At 39.6% G+C, this 21,535-nt stretch overlaps 1 protein-coding gene across 3 annotated transcripts in view; it reads left to right on the plus strand.

The window, feature by feature from the left end:
- The first annotated feature begins 2,104 nt into the window (after window positions 1-2,104).
- epb41l4b (erythrocyte membrane protein band 4.1 like 4B) overlaps window positions 2,105-21,535 on the plus strand; it is a 33,322-nt gene continuing 13,891 nt past the window's right edge. For 2 of the 3 annotated variants that reach the window (XM_084726859.1, XM_084726858.1), the window contains exons 1-11: window positions 2,105-3,338; window positions 9,414-9,518; window positions 9,600-9,642; window positions 11,359-11,437; window positions 11,735-11,779; window positions 15,113-15,165; window positions 16,468-16,588; window positions 17,990-18,077; window positions 18,162-18,250; window positions 19,481-19,550; window positions 19,680-19,849. In XM_084726859.1, coding sequence (XP_084582985.1) covers window positions 3,045-3,338; window positions 9,414-9,518; window positions 9,600-9,642; window positions 11,359-11,437; window positions 11,735-11,779; window positions 15,113-15,165; window positions 16,468-16,588; window positions 17,990-18,077; window positions 18,162-18,250; window positions 19,481-19,550; window positions 19,680-19,849 — 1,157 coding nt within the window. In that variant the 5' untranslated portion in view covers window positions 2,105-3,044. The remainder of the gene's footprint in view (window positions 3,339-9,413; window positions 9,519-9,599; window positions 9,643-11,358; window positions 11,438-11,734; window positions 11,780-15,112; window positions 15,166-16,467; window positions 16,589-17,989; window positions 18,078-18,161; window positions 18,251-19,480; window positions 19,551-19,679; window positions 19,850-21,535) is intronic. The other variant, XM_084726857.1, reaches the window with a different exon arrangement.

Below are 21,535 nucleotides of genomic sequence, written 5' to 3' on the forward strand. Positions count from 1 at the left end.
GATTGGGTGAGAGTTAGGAAAATGTGCCACTTGGTGAAGAATAACAGGACAGAAAAATATTTACTGAAGTAGGGCATTCCTCTGTAAATAGATGATGTGGACAGTAATGTTAGTGTATTTGAAATATGCAATTAGGTTTTAGTATTTTATAAATTGTGTATTTGAAATATTTAAAGTACACTGAATATATAAATTATGTCAGTGGTTGCACCCCTGACTTCACAGACTCCCATCTCATGATATCCTCAGATCTGTTGGCAATGTTCATCTTTTCAAACAGGGGAGTTAAAAGTGGCTTTAAAGATACGATATGTAAAATTGGCCACCTGTTGAATTTATACTGCAAACAAACCGAGGCAGCATGTCACCAAAGTAGCTGCTAACTGTAGCTGCGGCTAGCTAGTAAACTCAGCATCCTCCCAGTGAACATGGCCGGAGCAGGACTGAACACCAAGTCTTGGACCAAGAGAGGTTGGTTTGATGACAGGGGATGCAACACCCAGGTAATTTACAGCAGTCCCAACAAGGACTCTTGACTACGGGGAGGACAAAGGTACAGCAGGGACAGGGTGTGACGCGAGAGAGAAGCAAGAGGGAGGTCGTGCGTCGGTCAGCGCCCACCCTGGAGGCCACAGGGGTGCCAGAAGTCCAGCAGGACAAGAAAACCACCTGACAGTTGTTGGAGTGAGGGCAGGCTAGATGCTTCAATGCCTCACTATCACCTCTTGACGTACAAAGTGGTATTGCGATAAAGGATGGGCGGGGCCTCGCTGGTAAGCACGCTTACTTCAGTAGGTATCTCTGAAACACAATACAAATGTCTGCATAACATCAAGTCTGTTATTTAATGTTCTGTTGCTAATTTTAGCAAATTTTTGAATGTTTTAAATTTAAATTCTTACAAAATTGACCTCAGCATTTGGCAGTCAGTCCCATATTGAGGCTACTAAATTCCTAATGTGATAATACTTTGTACTGAAAGTATTTTGGTATTTTTAAATTACAACTTACATGTATTTTGATGAAAAACATTTTCTCATACCAGTATTTTCTTGTTTTTTTTTTTTGTTTGTTTGTTTTGATTGGCTACATTTAATGTAATGAGTAATGAGTTTCTTTTTCTCGTTTAAAAAAAAAAGTCACTTGTTTTTTTTCTATGTTTGTTTGGGGTGGGAATGAGAGATTTGAGAGTATATTTTGCTGCAGATATACCATATTTTTTTTCTACTTTACAGTACTGACTATTAAATTAAAGCTTGCAAGTCACAACAAAAACTTACACATTGTTGGCAATTTATTACCTAACTTGAATATTTTTAGGTACAATAAAATTAAATTTGACTATTCTTAACCCAACGAAAGATAAGTCAAAGGCAACTCTGCCATATGGACACAACACAGTGAATCAAATTACTGATAGACATCTGTTGGTAAACATACAAGTGTTAAAAAATAGTATGATAGAAACAAAATTTGAGCCCAACAAATATATATCAGTTGAGCGGTATTGCTCTGTCTGTGTTTTCTTTAATTTATAGCTATTTACAACTATTAAAAATATCAGTGAAAGTGATTTTGTTTGAGTGATCTTTAGTGAGCTGGTCTTATTTTGGACAATAAACTTTATTATAAACTGTAAAATATCCTGCTGCCATCACATGTGTTTGTCATGAGTGTTAACCACTATTGAGGAATCATTCCATTAAATGATGTATATGTATATATTATATTCTGTATAACAAATATCAGCCGATGTTTCAATATCATAAATCATCATATCATAATCATAAAACTGCCTAATAACAGTATTGGCACCTGCGCCAAAAAAAATCAAGCATCTGTAGGGCCTGAATAAAATATTGAAAAAAGTGCTGAGTCTTTTAAAACACAGATTAGGAATGAGTTTGAACACATCTTGTGTTCCCCAGATTGTTCTTTGTCATCTTTTGTTTTTGTTTTTTTTTGTCTTACTTGCATAATGTCTGTACTTGTCTGCACTTGTTCTGTTCTGTTCACTTGGTGCATAATAAAAAAAGAAAGTACTAAGAATTTAAATATTTACAAGTTAGGCAAGGGTTTGAGGGTGACAATAACAAAGATCAGATAAAGAATAAGAACTGTGTTGAATAACTATAGAGCAAATAAATCCATGATTGTTGACTCCATGATGATTTTATTTATAAAATCACACCAATTACAGGGGAATAAATGAGCCATGGGGGTGTTTTGTAAGGGGCTTGAACTCATAATCTGCTATATTTCTAAAGCCCTGGTTACGGCCCTGTTCAATAAATCATCACCATTGTGCTTTGGGACCTCCTGGAAACCCCTTAACGACCCTTGGGGCCCTCGGACCTCACCTTGGGAACCACTAATGATCTCCCATGACCTCCCTCTCCTGATGGACTGATGACAGACAGGTGGCGCTGGTTCTCTGGCTCTGACGGGTCGGCCAGTCTGGAGGAGCAGAAGTTTGTTCTGCGCTGTGTTTTTACGCAGGCGCAGATCGCACTGTTTGTCCAGTTTCGTTGGTTGACTTTTACCTGGAGTGAGTGAGGTGGAGGACTAGTTTCGTTCCTCCGCTGGGAATAAAACCAACAACACCAACCAAACCAGGAGGTGACCAGCAGCCCGTCCTCCTCCCTCCCTCCCCGGCCCCCCGCGTGTGACTCAGGGGCTCCACTGCGGAGCGGAGCGTCGGACGGGATTTCTCCGGGATTTGAGAGTCGGTGCGCAACAGCGAGCAGGAGGCAGGTGCACGGAGAGGAGGACAGGACAGGAGGAGGAGGAGGAGGAGGAGGAGGGTTGTTTGTGTTTCCGTGACAGAGTAGCCCACAAATGATTGGAAATCAACTGGTTGGATGTGTGTGAGTTTGATTAGTATGCGGCTGGAGTCCCCCCTCTGATCGGCAGGCAGCCCTGAAGTCTCCGCCGTGCCTGCTGAGTGACTCCTCGCCCCGGGGAGGAGCAGGAGGAGGAGGCGGCGGCAGCACAAGCAGGACCCCGGCTGCACCGACAGTAGTGTGGAGCAGTTTTTCAGGAAGATGATGGGCTTTCTGCGCCGTACGTTCAGCCGTCGCTCCCGGAGCCGCTTCCAGACGAGAGAGAGGGACGAGCGGGACGGTAAAGGGGGAGGAGGAGGAGGAGAGGGAGGAGGAGGGGGAGGAGGGGTGACCGGGAACCCCCTGCTCCTGGCCCATCAACAGCAGGTCGTCCACGCGCCCGCCGTGGTCACCGGCGGAGCGTCGGTGCACATCCCGGCGGCCGGGACGGCGAGGACCACCATCACCTGCCGGGTCCTGCTGCTGGACGGCTCCGATGTCAACGTGGATCTACCTGTGAGTGAAGCCTGCCCGGTGTGTGTGTGTTTACACTGAGTGTATAAACAGAGTGCATGGTAGCCTAGGTCAGTGTGGGTCAAAGTGCGGCCCGGGGGCCCCGTGGGATCCTCTGAGTGGTTCCTGCTGGTCCTCTGCAGAAATGAGAGACAGGGTTTGTGGTGAAGTCAGATTCGCTACGATTTATCCAATATAGTCTGGAGTCAGGGTTGTTTTAAGTTTACTTATAACTTCTAAAATAAAAAAAAAAGAAGGAACAGCAACTGAGGCTGATCTGAATAAAGGCAAACTTTATTTGATCAAAGTAAAAGTTAAATTGAACACAACTTTGTTTAGAAAATATGCAAAAGTAAGTGTTTTGCCTATTAGTGCTTTTGATAAAATACACAATATTTAAATTCTGCTGCACATGAGAACAATAACAGAAAATGTAGTTTGATGACGTGAAGTAGCACAGGATCTTGGTAGTTGTTATCTTCACTTTTAAACAACCACCATAGCTGATGAATATCTATCTTATGACTCAGACAGAAGTCATGTTCACAGACGAGGTAAATTTAGTCATGTTTGCTGACTTTGTTCCTCGGTCTCTGATGTATCCCGTGTTTTCATAGAAACTAGCTAGCAACAGCTGACAGAGAACACACTGTTACTCTGAATAAATCATGTAATTTTCTGTGTTTGAAACAATTAAGATACTATAAGTACTCAAAATATAAAACATATGTGGACCATTTTTAAACATTTTATTGTAGAAAGGTTATATATTATAGTTTTAAGTGTTTGCAAGCAAAAATTCAAAAATTTTCTTAAATGTGAGGATTTGCTATTTTTCTGCACTTTTTCTCACTGTAAATTGAATACTTTTGGGTTTTGGACTGCTAACCAAACAAAATGTGCAACTTGAGAACCTCATCTGGGGATCTGAAATAAAATCTGCGTTCCCAACCAAAGAACTCAGAACTTCTAGTACCGAGAACTAAAAGGTTCCTCCAGCCCACTGTTGTCTGTAAAGGCTTGGCAAATTAGTCCGCGGACATATGAAAAGCGACTACTGTTTTTACACCTAATTTTTATGTATGACTATACTACAACTATGACGCCATATGAAGCAACGGACAAGCATCATCATTTGTATGATTTTTTTTTTTTTTTTTTTTTTGTATTGGATGTGTCCGAGGCACAGTGAATGGAAAAACAAGCTGGTTTGCAGCTGCAGAGTTTTAAAAATGGTGGATGAAATAAAGTTCCTGTATTTTTGTAAGTACGAGCCCCTGAGCAGGCACTTTTTCAGGAGTCAAATAATGTACCCAAAACATAAATTTAGACCCTGCTCCCTGTGGTGGAAATGAACTGAGTTCGTCTAAAAGTTCCTAGTCCCTGGAGTTTTTTGTTCTACCGTGTTTTTGACATTTAAAGTTCTAGTGTGTAAGATTCACAGTGATTTATTGGCAGGAATGGAATATAATATTTCTAAATATGTTTTTTCAGTCTATAATCACGTGAAAATAAGAATTGTTGTGTTTTTGTAATCTTAGAATGAGCTGTTTATATTTACAGAGGGTGTGAGTCCTCTTCCATGGACGCCACCATGTTGAACTGTAGCCCAGAAAATATAAAACCAAACTTTGGCTCCAAGTGCAGTCTTTTGTGAGTTTAGTGGTCCCTGTAGGTTCTCCTACACGCTAAGAAAGGGAGAGTGAGAAGAAGTGTTGGCAATCTGCAAGCTCACTGCTAGATGCCACTAAATCCTACACACTGGTCCTTTAATTTTTGTCACAGTAACTTTTCACAACAGATTTTCTCCTATTACTGCTTTTTATTTGCCCATTCATCTAACAGAACAAAAAAAAGTTTAACAGTAACAGTGATTATTTATTCACTGTTTTAAAGAAAAAAATGCCCAAAACTCACACGTTCCTGCTTCTCAGATGTGAGGATTTGTTACTTCTTTCCGTTTTATCTCACAGTAAACACTTTTAAGTTTTAGACAGATGGCCAAACAAAATGAAGACCTCATCTTGGAACAAAGTATATCGCTTTTCCTAACAAATTGAATGGACTAGACAATTACAAACAGAGTAATCAACAAAGTATTTCACCGGTAGCTGTTAAAATCAAAACAACATGGGTCCAAAATGTGTCTATTGGAAGTTCGGCACAGATAAGTTTCCCTGACTGTACCATCATAGTGGCCTATATAGTATATTAGTGTGTGTTAGTGAGCGTGTGTCTTCCTGTACAGTGAGAGGTGCAGCTCCAGATGGTGTTATGATCAGCCAATTCATCACATTACTTCCTCATTCTGACTGCAGGGAAATCTGAGATAGACCTGGAGCTGCCTCCTCCTGTTTGCTCTTTTACAGCATCTTTCTTTCACTTTCTCCTTCTCCTTCTTCTTCGTCTCCCTGTCCCTCCCGCGGTCTATTCGCCTGTATCTGATCTTCCTCAAGCAATCTCCTCTCTCCCCCCCAACTCCCTCCTCCTTGTGCCATCTTCCCTCCTAATCTCCTTTTACACTCCCTCCGTGGCTTGCTCCCTTGTTCATTCACGCTCCTCATCCTCCTCCCTCTCCTTCTTCTTCTCCATCTCCCTCCGTCTCCCTCTATTCCCTGACTCCCTGATCTGATTTACCACCGTGGGGACTGTGTCACAGACGAGTGCCACGAGTGTGCGAGGGGTAGGTGGGATGATGAGCGAGTGTGTGGGCATTTGTGCGTAAGTGGTTTCTCGTAAGATGTTTTCATTTTGAAGGTTGTGTGTGTCACCAAGGCTGTTGCGTGCATGCGTCACCTCTTTAAACCGCTTGGCCGGTATAGAGTGGGTTATGATCAGGGTAGGGAGTATTTCTCTTGTCCTACAGGGACATTACAGCAATAAGACAAAGCCGAGGTATTACAGCTCCAACAATGAAATGACACAGGGCTTGTCACGCTGGCAGCTTAGTCACAGGTGTGTTGAACAAGTTTGTTCATGTCAGCTGCACTGAACAGAGCCGAAACTGGCTTATTAAAGCTTATTAGTCTGTCACTTCAGGCTGGGTGAAAACAAAACCCAGGGAACAGGAACAGTAAAATATTCACTTCACTGTGTCTCACTGTCAGAGGTGGGAAATAACTAAGTGCAAATACTTTGTTACTGTGCTGAAGTAGCTTTTTCATGTATTTGTATTTTATTTTTCTGATAACTTTTTACTTTTACTCCCTACATTTGAACACAAATATCTGTACTTTCTACTCCTCCCAGTTTCAAAGCAGGCTTGTTACTTCAGTTTTAATGCATTTGAGAGGAAATATTATTTTTATTTTGCATCATTATTTTGCATCATTATTTTGCATCATTATTTTGCGTGCCGCTTTCCCAACATCTTGACTGATTTCAACCTAAATGAATGAGACAATAACACACAGACAATGAAGACTATTCATTGGTGTATCCATCAGTGCATATCACACACAGCAGATGTTACAAGATGAAAAGGACATAACAAAATGAAAAAGAACAAGATGCAAAACAATGTAATACGACAAAAAAGACGTTACAAGATGACAAACGACATTAAATGTATAACAGGATGAGACGAGAAAGACAAAATAAGACGAAAAACAAAGATGTAACAAGACAAAAGAGAGTTAACAAGGCAAAAAAGACATAAGACAAAAAAGATGCAACAAGACAAAAAACAACGTAAAAGTCAAAAAAGTAATAAGCTGAAAAAGACACAACTACACTAAATACTACCTTAAAAAGTTACAAGATGAAAAAGATGTAACAAGACAGAAAAGATGTAAAAGGACAAAAAAGACAACAAGACGAAAAATGACACATGAGACAGAACAAGACAAAAAACACGTAACAAGGATAAAACAATGTAAAAGATGTAACAAGGAAAAAAACAAGTAAAGTTGTAAAAAGACAAAAAAACAACAAAAGATGTTAACAAGAAGAAAAGGATGTAACAATATGAAAAAGGACACACAACACATAACAAGACAAAAAAGTAAGATGAAAGATGAAAGAGACGTAACACTAAACATGATGTAAAAGACTTAACTAGATAAAAAGCAGTAAAAAGAAGAAACAGGCCAGAGAGGCAGGCTTGACTGCAGAGAAAAGGTGAGGTTTAACTTTCTTTGCACAGAAACAGCTAGAAGGTAGAAATGTCCTTCACAGGGCCACTTTTTAATTTTATACTTTGAGTTCATTTCACAGCCTGTACTTTTTCACTTTTACTTGAGTAATGTAGTTGAATCAGTACTTCTACTGTTACCAGAGTCTTATTTTACACAAGTATACTTCTACTTGTATACAGACTGTGTACTTTGCCACCTCTGCTCGCTGCGTGCAGTTGTTGCCGTCCTTGTTGCAGAGGCAAGAGCATTCTGGTGATTTTTTTTTTTTTTTTCTTTTTTTCCTGTCCCCAATCCCTTAATACCACTGATTTCCTCACACATTCATACACTCACCAGGAAGTTTAGACTGGTTATCAGGATCCAAAGTACAAGGCTGTCATCTTTACACACACCCGCTGTGTGTTATATGGGTCAGACTGGGGTGAGGTCTTCATACGGGGCGACGGTGAGACTCATAAACTGTTCACACTGTTCACTTCAGTTGTGCTTAAGTGTGCTTGGTTGTGTGTGTGTGTGTGTTTGTGTGTGTTATTGTCAAAGGCCTGAATAAGGACCTTTCCCTCCGGGGCTTGTCCTTCTCGTTTTGACCCAGATGCACGCACACATACAACCACTTTCACATGCACTATAAATCATTTTGCTCCTGTTATGGATGCTTATTCCTAATTTACCAGGAAATCCTGCAGCTGCCTTGAGCGGTGAAACTCAAATTATAACGGGAAGATCAGGTTACCAGTGTTGGGGAAACTTTACCAAACAAAAATAAAAACACAACATTTTTCATGACTTGAAGTAGAAATATTTGTCTGTGCATACAAAAGGGTTATTTCTCTCAAATTTTGTTCACAAATTTGTTAAATCCATGTTAGTAACCAAGATAATCATCCACCTGACAGGTGTGGCATATCGAGATGCTGATTAAACAGCATGATTATTGCACAGGTGTGTCCCAGACTGCTTTCAGTAAAACATCGCTATAAAATATGCAGTATTATCTTGAAAGAAGGCATTTATTTAGGGCTACAGATAGCAAAGTCTCTGACTGGCTAGTGCTTGTTGTCTTTGTTTGTTGGTTGGTTTGGTTTGGGCATGAGGAGTGATTGGCTAGTGTTAGGGTAAGAATATCAGGGTGAGCCAATCAGAGGCAGACTAGGGCAGGTCGTGACTTTGTTGCCTGTAGCCCTATGTGAAATACCTATAGCTCAATGCCTAATAAATGTCTTATTTCAAGATAAAACATTTTACAGTGGCTTTTCATTGAGGGCAATCCAGGACACGCCCGTATCATAATCATGTTGTTTTAATCTCTACATGCCACACCTGTCAGGTGGATGGGTTTTCTTGGTCACTAACAAGGATTTTACCAAACCTGTGAACAACATTTGAGAGAAATAAACATTTTGTGTGCACAGAAAAAAAAGTCTTTTGTCCTTCAACTCATGAAAAATGGGAGCAAAACAAAAGTCATGCATTTATAGTTTTGTTGAGTGTATATATCTATTTTTTAACACACTGGTATCAGATAGGGGTGTAAATTACACAATATGATAAATTGATTCTTTAGTCAGTGATATGGGATTTTCTAATCTTGCAAAGTCTGCTGTGATACAATTTCTTTTTCTGCTTTTGGTGATAAAAGAAAAACAACAACACATAAATAACTTTAAATAATTGTTACCAAGAAGACAACAAGAACATTTAAAGAACATCTTAAAGATGAGTATATGGACTGATGTTTTCACTTTCACAAGTTATATTGGATTATTGATCATTGATTCAATAATTGATCCAGACTGATGGATTTTTACACCCCTAGCAGCAGGCTGGTTCTCAAAGTACCAGAGCATCTTTAACTACAGCAGAAGAGATAAAAAAAAAGATAAATAAACACACATGAAGCTCAGTTGAAAATATTTTTTTACTTTTTGTTTTTCTTTTGCAGAGTAAATCCAAAGGCCAGGATCTTTTTGACCAGATCATGTACCACATAGATCTGGTTGAGACAGACTACTTTGGACTGCAGTTCATGGACACAGAACAAGTTTCTGTGAGTAACAACCTCTCACATCTATCACAGAGGGCCGCAAGCTGATTTAACTCTACTTATCATTCTTTTGATCTCTTTTAGCACTGGCTGGATATGTGCAAGCTTATAAAGAAACAGATCAGAGGTAAGTTCAACTCACCTGTTTTCTAATTAGGGCCACTTGTTTTGTGCGTGCAGGAAAATGTGCAGCGTACTGTATGTGCATGTGGAAGCAGGTAAGTGGGGAGCAGGTGGCACATTATCCAATGTTGACATGGTGATTAGCATGTGTGTTAGGAGCCGTACCCTTGTTTGCTCTCCAGCTTGTAGCAGGGGGATGAATGGTACAGGCGGAGAAACTGATGTTGTTCTACTTGTCCACCGGCCCTTTTGTTCTTTAAAGTTGTAGTTCAGGGGCTGTATTACAAAAACCTCCTCTGTTATTACAGAAGAAAATCCCAATTTTATGAATCCTATCTTATCCTTCTTCATCATGTTTTATCTCAGGTTAGGAAATCGTAAATTGTCAATCCAACACACTTATCAACTTTTATGTCTGTTGCCTTTTCTCATCTCGCTGAGCTTAACAACTTTCTTACTGCTGGTTTTTATCATTGAAATGTGAAGCACACTTAAACAATAAAAAAATGGAGTAAAAGCAACAATGGGCAGTTAACTTCGAGGCAGATGAATTAGAGGTGTTGGTTGCATCTCGAGAGAAATCAAAAAATGTTCTTTTTAGAAAATTTACAACACTAAATTTGGAGATAAAAGAGTGGGCTAAGATACACCCACTGTATCTGTACTGTATCTGGCATTACATTGAGTAAAGCAATCAAAAAACAGGTGTATGGATTAAACAAGTGAACTAACACTACTGGTAGCTACTGTTATTGAGCACTAATGTTAGCTACTAATAGCAAATACTACTGTTGGATACCTTTAGCTTACACTACCATTAGCTGTTGTTAGCTAACACTGCTGTTAGCTACTGTTAGATATCACTATTGTCAGCAAACACTCCCGTTAGTTACTGCTAGCCAGCACTACTGTTAGCTATTGATAACAAACACTACTGTTAGCTACTGTTAGTTCAGACTACTTTTTGCTATTGCTAGCTAACACTACTCATATTTATGGTTAGTTACGGTTATAAATTTCCATTATCAACTGCTAGCTGATGCTACTGTTATAGAAAATTATAGTTATCTGCTCTTAGCTTACACAACTGTTAGTTACTGCTAGCTAACACTACTGTTAGTTGTTATCTATTAAGTTAGCTACTACTCAGCTTAACTGTTATCCTAAAGAGACTATGTTAAACACTATACTGTTAGCTACTGTTAGCAAACACGACCGTCAGCTACTGTTTGTGAACACTACCGTCAGCTACGATTAGAAAACACTACCATTTAACTAGTGTTAGGGTTAGTGCTACCATTAGTTACCGTTAGCTAGTTAGTAAGTTAGCTTCCACAATGGGTGGAAAAATGCAACATAGGACAGCTTAACAGGTATTCTAAAGTGAGGAGAGGTTATTTAAGATTTTGGGAAGTTAGGATGTTTGTGTTTACTTTTCTTCTTTTCAGTTAGGATGGTAGCATTGACTTTTCCATAAATGAAGTCTGAATCATAATTACCATGGTACCAACAGATAAGATAGGATATAAAAGTTCAGAATAAAGTCAGATCAGTGTTGATGTGACTCAGGACAGAAACTGGACCTGATGAAGTGAAATGATATTTGATTAAATGAGTTTTCCTTAAACCACTAATTCATATCCCACCACCTGCTTCTCTGTCTCACACACATTTACACATTTTTGTTTTACACTTTCTTCTCTCTCTTTATCCCTTTCAGACGGGCCTCCATACAGACTGTTTTTCCGAGTCAAATTTTACTCTTCAGAGCCAAACAACCTGCGCGAGGAATTTACAAGGTAAAACGCTCACACACAAATCAGACACGCACATGAACACACACACACACACACACACACACACACACACACAGTTTTCTCAGGGGCCCAGTGCAGAGGTCCAAAGGGGATGTGGGGCTAATTACTTTGCGGCTGTGGGCAGATTCAAATCAAGGCCAAACGGACAGAGACTTGTTAAAACAAATTATGTGTCAGAGATGAGGAAAAGCCTGTGATACATCAGTTGATTTATGTGTGTGTTCAGTACCTCTCAGAGCCTCTCACTCCGTGTTGTTGTTTTTGTTTTTACACCAACAGGTATCTGTTTGTGTTGCAGCTTCGACAAGATATTCTGTCCGGCAAGTAAGTTCTTTGTTGCTGTTAATACAAACAAATGTGACATAAAACACAGATACCGCCACTTTGTATATTACATAGATATATAGTTTACATTATATGTGTTTTGCATATTTAAAGGAATAGTTCTACATTTTGAGAAATACTCATATTTGCTGCCTTGCAAAGAGTTAGATGTGACTCTCGCGTCTTTTTGATAAACATGAAGCTATAGCCAGCAGCATGTTAGTTTAGCTTAGCATAAAGACTGGAAACAGTGGGAAACAGCAGCTAGTCTGGCTCTATCTAAAGACGACACAATCCTCACGGTGACGACTAGTCTCCAGGAGGTCACTGCCCCTGGACAAGAAATAGTCCTGCACATGACCCACCATAACATCGCATTGTTTTTTGTTTTTTTTTTACATCTCGTTTTTGTAAAAGTGTTAGTTTTGCATTGATGACGTATTTTGTTGGTCAGTCTGGAAGTTAACTTTCTTCAGGTTCTCTCTACAAAAAGCCAATATGCTGACGTATTTTATGTTGTAGAACAAAATGTGAAAATCTCTTAAGCTTGTGTTATTCAAGGTGACCAAAAACTCATTCATTTACTTGGAAACAGAAGGAGACATGAAATAAAGGTTTGTGTATTTTACATTGTTTTTTTTGTTTTTTTCCAAAGTTGAAGTCATGACTGTTGGAGCTGCTGAACTGCGCAGGTTCTTCCCAACTTCCTATACATTGTTGTCAAAAGTAATGTTACGTAAAAGTAAGTGTAAAAGATAAAGCTGTAAACTTCTTATGACGGCTCACATTCATTCACTCTGATAATGTAGGGAGATGCCACTGCAGCAGTGGCAGCTTGTTAACTTGTGGTACCTAACAGGATTCGTCTGTTTAGAGGTCGTGGTAGGCAGGTTTTATTATTGTTGGACAGAACCACGCTAGCTGTTTCCCCCTGTTTCCAGTCTTTGTGCTAAGCTAAGCTAACCAGCTGCTGGCTTAGAGGGTTGATATGAGATTGTACTAATCTCAAAGTCTGGACAAGAAAGTTAATAAGGGTATTTCCCAAAATATCAAACTATTCCTTTGAAAATACTAACTATATTAAGAGAGACATTATACTGTACACACAAATACACTACACTAATGAACACATGCAGTGCACATAAACCAGGCAGAAGAGGTGGGAAGCTCAAAAGAAACTCAAAAGAAACTCGAAACTACATGGACAAATGGCATTTTACTTGCAAGGACAACTCCGCAGCAGTATGTGATTAAAATATTGGACATTGAAGACAGATGGTCCAGGGACAGGTGAAATGAAAGCTGGGTGGGAGGAGACTCCCAAGCTTATTATGTTCTCCAGATGAAGAGAGAAGAGATGAGAGAGGTCTGCTGGGTGTGAAGAGGAATGGACAGAGGAGGAGGTGATAAATGGATGAAGGAAAGACATTAAGAGAAGAAGATGGGTTAACCAGGTACTGTACAAGTAGGCCTGACACGTCTCCCCTCTCCTGGACCTAAAGAACTTCATTACTTAGAAATAATAAGGAAAGAAAAGCAATTATGGATCCAAATAAAAAGAGACAATGGAGAAACTTCACTGTCTTCTCCTAGTAAGGTAACCAATGTTTGTTTGTTTAATGTTTTTAACCCCTTCAACAGTCCTGAGTGCAGCTAATCATCATTTAAATATGCAGAACTCAAAGTGTACAGTAATATTGACAATAACAACAGCAATAACAATATTAATAATACTACATTTTATTTAAATAGCACCTTTTATACATAAATTGCAGTCCAAAATCACTTCACAAAGAGGAGGGAAAAAGAAAAAACAACAAACATACAAAATATATGAGATCAAATAGGGGCACAAAGGCACTAAAACATGCACAGTTGTTATAGTCGTCAAATCTAAGATAAAAGATATTTAAAATATTAAAGTATTAAATACAGAGGGCAGTGGAAAAAAACAAAAAACAATAATAAATAGAACAATTAAACTATACAACCAATGAAACAAGCTCAAGTCAGAATCAATACTAAATAAAATCAGAAGGAAACCTGCATAAAAGGACGCAGACAACAATATTTATATTAGATGGTGAGTCTTTGCTTTTAATACTTTACTCTGTTACTGTAGCTTCAATAAACAGCTGGAACAGTTTCATATAGAATATATATATATATATATATATATATATATATGTATATATACTGTGTATGACAGACAATCTGAAAGCTATCTAAAGTGAAACAAAAGAAGAAAATTGGACATTAAAGGCTCGAAAGTTAAGATGATGAATGATAAACAATATGAAACTTTTCCTTTAGGAAATCAGAATACTTTATTGTCCATTAAATTTACATAATGTTCAAATTCTGTGGGATATCAGACGAATACATAACAATACACAAAAATTCTACATTAAGGTCAGATGAAATCTTAAAGTGACGAGTGGCAGTAATGTGTGGATTGTTCCTCTGCTGGCCTGTAATCTATCATAACCATCAAAACAAATTTTGACCTAATTATTGAAGTGTAATGAAAGATGATGGTACTTAGTCTGCTTGGTAGAGTGAAAGTAAACTAAATGGTTTAAAACAGTGTATGAAGAGTACTCTGATATAAATTTTGCAAATAATGTGCAACTCTGTCATTTGTAGATGTTAAAGGATTGAAAGGAATTAATTTGGAGACTACAACTTTGAATCTTCGTGCCAAAATCTGACCCAACTTAACTGGAACAATAGAAAACAGAAGAAACCCTAAAATAAATTTCTCTCCTCCAGAGTATAAAACTCCTCATGAATCATTTTCAGGTGATTTTTCTTCGTCTGTGCAGACTTTTCTGGACCTCACTAGTAGTGTTAAACTTGGTATATAAACACGCTCACCTGTGGGAGCGTACACACAGGTGACCTACACCGGAGTTTGGGGGACTTCTATACAGCAGAGCCTGCTCTTTTTTTTACACACATACACACACACACACACACACGCTCAGACAGCGTGTTCCCCCTCTCCCTCCTCCTGGCTCTATCTGGGCCACGGGTCCCCAGAGTCCAGCTCTATTATAAAGCTCAAGATCAGGAACAGCAGAGGGCTGCTTATTTTAGGAAAAGGGTTGCTCCTCTCCTCCTTGACACACACACACACACACACACACACACACACACACACACACACACACACACACACACACACACAGTGTAGGGCACCCAGACACTTTAATGTCTTTCCGACACATGATAACATGCACACATCACACTATGTGTTAGGTTTTATGAGTGTGTGTGAACGCACTCACACTTCAAACAGCTCATCAGTCATGTCTCTTCTTCTCTGATCAGATTGAAGTGTCCATATGACGTCTCAGTAGAGCTGGCGGCGTATTGTTTACAAAGTAAGTAGACTTCACATTCTCACTTATATTCATTTATGTGTAGAGATTTAGTTAAAGATTTTTCACTCCCAGCTCTTGAAGAACCCTACCGGTAGTTTTAAATGTTCTACCCGCTACCAACAAATCATGTATCATTCACATTACCGCCAACTGTCGTCCAGGTCGTAACCTTTTAGATCGATTTTCGATGTATCAGAAGAATCTCCATTAATTTCACTGATATGAAAATCAACTTGCAGATTTGAAAAATAAAACCAGTCCAATAATATTTTTGATTATTTACTATCAAACAGAGGTGTGGACCCAATTTGATGACTTTTGACTCGACTTGACAAAATTAAAAAAGACTTGCAACTTCACTTGGACTTAAACACCGCTGACTTAAGACGTCACTTGGACTTGGACTCTGGACGTGACTCAGGACTTGTCAGTCTTCACTTGGGACTTTAGTGCAAAGACCTGAGATTTACTTGTGATTTGCAAAACAATGTCTTGGTCCCAACTCTGTTACCCAATTTATCATTGGGTTGTAAAGCAGCTGTGAGTGAGGACTTGTTTTAAAACTCTGTCTCAGTGGTGTGTTTACGTGAACATCCATGTTTTAAGAAAAGCAAGGGAACAGGGCGTTTCAACATGGCGGTGGACTGAAAGAGGTCCTGCTTCCTCTGTAGATATAAATGGCTCATTCCAAGATAATGAAAACACAACAATTCTATTTTCAGGTGATTTTATACTAATGAAAACATACTTATGAATATTATATTCCACTTCTACCAATATATCCCTGTAAATCTTACACACTGGACCTTTAAATCTCCAATGTCAAAGCTACTCACAGTGGATTAGCTATCTCTCAGACACGTTTTCAGTCTGCAATTAGATGTTCATATAGTGTGATGCAGCGTGGACATGCAGGGATTTACAGCTTTAAAGAGAGATCGTATGACCTTTGCTGAACAGCCATAAGTGGCAGTTATGCGATAATGGTGAATGGTAAAATGTTGCACAAGAAGGGAAGAGCCATACTGTCAAATTGACTGTAATGACAGAAAAATATCTTTCTGTTGTTCACATACATTAGTCAGCATAAGCTCACTATACTTATTACCTTAAATTTTGTTCTTTTTTTTTTTTTAAGTGAAGCAGTGCGTTATTTTACATTTTAAAAAGTGACAGTTTCACTTTAAAGGCCGAGACTAACAGCACTTGTTCTAGACTGTATTGAGTCACGTTCGCACTCGCAGCCTCTCCATCTGCTGCTCAGCTACATCTGTGTTTCTAAATGTCTTGGTCCACATCCAGGTGAGCTGGGAGACTGCGATCCCTTGGAGCACTCTCCTGAGCTCGTGTCTGAGTTTCGTTTCAGTCCCAAACAGAGCGAGGCCATGGAGGCGGACATCTTCGGCAGGTGGCTGGAGCTCAGGTGAGTTAAAAGGTCATCAAGAATTCAAAGGAAATGGGACTTTAAACCGTAACCATTTCCACACCTTTTTTTTCTGCTTTAGTTGCCAGTAAGGTTATCAAAAGTTGGTACTTAAATAGTTCAATACCACATTCAAAAAACAGCACAATACTAATATTCAGTAGTACTGAATGTAACGAAGCTAGAAAAAAAAGATCTAGGTCTGAAATTTGGCTTGTAGCAAAACCAGACACTGTTCAGTGACTTAGTCTGTACCAGCACTGTGTGCAGGTTGTTGGGTGTATTTTCCTATTTACTTTTCTCTTTTGGTGTTTACATGTATGTTTACTGTGTACTTACTGTCCATGTTCTATGCTTGATAACTTGCTGCTGTAACATAAGAATTTCCCAGTTTGGAAGTACTATCTATCTATGAAAAACTTTTTTCTTTAGTTTTTAAGTGAAAAAATATCTTTTTTTTGTGTATCTAGGACTTTTTTTCTGTTTGCCGTGGTATTGAAAGAGGTATTGAGAACCATTTTTTTTATATTTGGATTGTATCAAAGTTTAAAATTCTGGCATTGTGACAACTCTACTAAGGACCTTCGAGCAATGCGCACCAAAGTAGCTGAGGGCAAATACTTAAAGATCCAAGGCTCTTCCCTCTCAACACAAAATGTGGAAGAAACATACACAGAAAATAAAAAATAAGATAAAACGGGACCTTACCCTTTGGTTTTATGCAACCGGGCACAGAACACATACTGTAAACATTTCTACACATGCATCTGCACTAGTTAACGCAATACTCAAAGCACTTTATTGGAGGGCGTTCAGTGGCCGGTGATTTGACCCGAGCAGGTTTATCTCTTCATTGGATGAAACAACTGGGGCAAAAAAGCAGAGCACGGAGCAGGAGAGGAGAGGAAGTCATTCTGCTGCTGCCTTTCAGCGCCAACATTTCCACTGACGAGGGCGTCTAAATTTCACTCTCCCTCCTTTCTCCTCTCCTCCGCCTTGGCCTCGCTCTCACTGGCCTGTATTGAGGATTAAGGGATTAATCCCTGGAGGGTCCTGATTGATTCCGAGCAGTATTTAACCCAGCCGCGGTCTGATTGCTCCCATCTCGGATTAGATTACATACACATATGCTGCGCCTCACCAAGCTGAGCCGCACAAGGACGAACCCGCTCCGAGTTCACAGTCATTCTTACACACAACACCAAGATTGAGTCAGGGACGCAGCTACAAGGTTACTCACAGAGTTTCTCCTTTACAGCTAAAACCAATCACCGGCTGAGGTCATGAAGTGTCATTTTTGATAGTTTTCTATGTCAGATCAGAGTTTCAGAAGTGAGATGACGGAGGGAGTGATGTTTGTGTTGTGAAAACTCAACATGATGTCTCTTTTTCAATCCTCAGGGGAAAGAGTCCATCTCAAGCAGAGATTTCTTTTCTCAACAAATGCAAGTGGCTGGAACTTTACGGAGTAGACATGCACTTTGTCAAGGTGCGTGAGTGTGTTTCATTATCAGACATGTCACTATGTTACAGGTGTGTGTTTGAGAACTAAAGGTGTGTTTTGTGTCTTCAGGGCAGAGATGGAGGAGAATACGCTCTCGGTCTCACCCCCACCGGCATCTTAGTGTTTGAAGGCTCCAACAAAATCGGCCTCTTCTTTTGGTAAGAACACTGAATGCATCTTGTAATCCGGTGCTTCCTGAAGTGGGTGCTGTTGTGGCACCCTGGGGTGACTTAAGGACGGGCCCAGGGGTGCCACAAGTCTTTCCATTATAATATCATTTCACCACATTAAGACATTTTTATGTTGTGTTTCAAACTCATCACATTCAACATTTGAAATGAGCAATAAAAATCAGAACCTCCTTATGAAACCATTAGAAAATATGAGTCAGTCGTCATAGTAACTCAACATGCTTTCTGGTTCCTCACTGAACAGCACTAATTGTTGAAATTAATAAGTTCAATATTTATCTGTAAATCCAGACTTTTTGAGTGATTGAGAAAAGGCCTAATGTATATTAATTCACTTAAAGGCATAGTTCAGAGTTTTTGAAGTGTTTTTTTTTTTTAGGTTATTGATAGTCAGTGTATTACCTACAACAGAAAAAGTTCGGTACACCCAGTTTGGAGAAGCAGAACAGAGTAACAGAATGGAAGCTAAGCAATGTGCTGCTGTGGACAGGGTCAGCAACAAAACGTATGACAGCCACCTAAAACAAAGATCCACCCAAAAGCCATGTCTGACAGGACACCACCACTATGTAAGCCCTTGCTCACTAAACCAGTCTCCTTTTGCAAAAACACTAATTTTACCTCACAGATCACAGGAGTTGCTGGTCTACCGCTGCCTCGGTTGATTCATTTGTTTGTTAATGTGTGACTTCCTTAAACATGTTCAAGTTACACAATAACACAAAAAACTAGTCATCGAGGTAATGGTAGACCTGCAACTCCTGTTTTCTGTGAGGTAAGGCTACTGTTTATGCCAAAGGAGTCTGGTTGGTTTGGAGAGAGCAATATTTGACTTATATAACAGCAGTTTCCCATCGGAAATGGCTGTCTGATGGCAATGTAAAATGGTGAAAATGTTTTAAATATGGTCTATACTTAAACTGATATAGATTTTTTTAAGTGGCTAAAATCTATTTCACTGCTGACCAATTTATTGCTTAGGTTCTGTGCTGGTTCTTCTCTCTGCTTATCCAAACTGGGGTTGTGCTGACTACCATCTATTGTAGGTAATGCACTGCCTAGGAAAAGTGCCTCATACAATCCACTTCAAAAAATCCCAACTATCCCTTTAATATTGATGTTAGTTATACTGAAGTAACACTGAACCCCAAAGTATTAATGTTGAGTAACTGGTTTGTGTGTCTTGTGTGTTTTCAGGCCCAAAATCACTCGATTGGACTTTAAAAAGAGTCGACTCACGTTGGTTGTGGTGGAGGACGATGATCAGGTTTGTATCCTGTCACAAACACGTCCCTGCACACACACACGCACACACACACACGCACACACACACACACACACACACACACACACACACACACACAGAGGTCTAGCAGTGTTTGGTTGTTGTCTGCAGGGTCGGGAGCAGGAGCACACGTTTGTGTTCCAGCTGGCCAGCGCCAAGAGCTGCAAACACCTGTGGAAGTGTGCCGTGGAGAGTCACGCCTTCTTCCGGCTACGTCAACCAACCACGGGCAAGGCCAGCCGCAGCGACTTCACGCGCCTTGGCTCCCGCTTCAGATTCAGGTAGAGCACTCCGACTCCTGTTAAAATGCAGTACTGACCAAGGAGGGATGATACAAGTTGGCTCACTGAGGTAGTTGTGTGGCCTGAACTAATACCAGCATATGGGGAGTAGTGTGTCACATAAAACAGAGCCGTTGTATCTATGGTTACAGCGTATCTATGGTTACATGGATCTGTTCCTATGGCGACTGAGATATCCCCTTCATATTGTTTGTTTTCGTCTGAGTATTATCAGACATGGTCAAAGCAAATTCTCACACTTGAAGGGCACTTCCCGTCATTTTTTGTTGGAGCAGCTGAACAGAGCAGCATGAAGTCTGAAGTCTGTTTTACGTTGGAGGCAGTGTATTAAACACTCAAGTTACATTTGGTGGAAGTAAAAGCAGGAACACATGTACAGTGTAATATAAACCAATATAATAAACATATATGTCACTTATCTGGAACTTTTTGTTGTCAGACAGGAATATTTTTAATAAATTTTAAACAAATGAACAAAATATGCACACATCTGTAGACTGCATCTTAGATATGCCAATTTAACACAAATATATATAGAAAATACCTGATTTTGAAGAGTGCACAACAGATATGTCTGTTTTACAGGGCACATCCATAATAAAGGAGCACACCGTGTCCCACTCATCCCTCAACCCCACTAGCCCCATTTACAAGCCATATATAAACCATACCGTATATAAAAGGGTTCATCATCCCTGGAGTCTTACAAGGAGGTGCTGGAGGTCAGGTTGTGTATTTAGAGAAGAACGAAAGAGAAATTGATAACTGCACAAAAGGAGGGAGGTTTTGAAAACGATAAACTTGTACTGATTTGACAGCTGTTTATCCTGGCAGTGGCAGAGCTGGTAGGACTAGAGCAGGGATTCTCAACCTTTTGTAACTAAAGGCCCACTTCTGATTGTTAAAAAATTTACGAGGACCATTTTTTCAAATAAATGAGAAAATGACAAAAAAAAGGGGGGGAAAGTAAACTGGGCAGTGATTCAACACACTGCGCTTTTAGCACAGCATCACTGTCTGCTGTTATGAATCCAGATTTAATGTCTACAGGGTTGTATTTCCTCATCACATGCTTCAGAGCTCTGACTGGTGCAGGGTCGTCTCCCACATCAAGACCGATCCATTCTGTGTCCGTGCACGTCTGTATCCGAGCGAACGTTAGCTAGCTGCTGTACCTACGCCCGACCTACAGCGTTGATTTAACGTAAAGTGTAAATCTCACTTAAAAGTGGCAGAACACGTTTGTCTAACTGATCATATGTTGTAATTCACTTGGTGATATTCAAATGTAACTGGTTATTGAAATTAAGCATTTTATTTATGTGAATTCTGAGCACATTTAGAAAATATGAAGATTATAAAAATAATTAGCTTCGTAAAGTACAAAAAAAGAAATAATAATGATCTAAGTGTTTAGTTGAGAATGGCTGGATCAGAGCATTAATGCTGCCTTCCAGACAACTTGGAACTCATATTTTTCTGAAAATACAATGTAACGCCACTCAAAGTTGGAGTTCCTACTTGTGAACGTGGGACAAAACCGTCTACCTTGATTTCATGAAGAAGTCATTATCTGGCATCACACAACAATGCCCCTTTGAAGCCTAAAATAATACATACTATCATATAGTAAAACTGGTTCTGCATGTAAATTGATGCCTTAGG

Source organism: Lutjanus erythropterus, chromosome 9, assembly GCF_056507025.1.
Source record: "Lutjanus erythropterus isolate fLutEry1 chromosome 9, fLutEry1.hap2, whole genome shotgun sequence".
Taxonomy (NCBI): Eukaryota; Metazoa; Chordata; class Actinopteri; order Lutjaniformes; family Lutjanidae; genus Lutjanus; species Lutjanus erythropterus.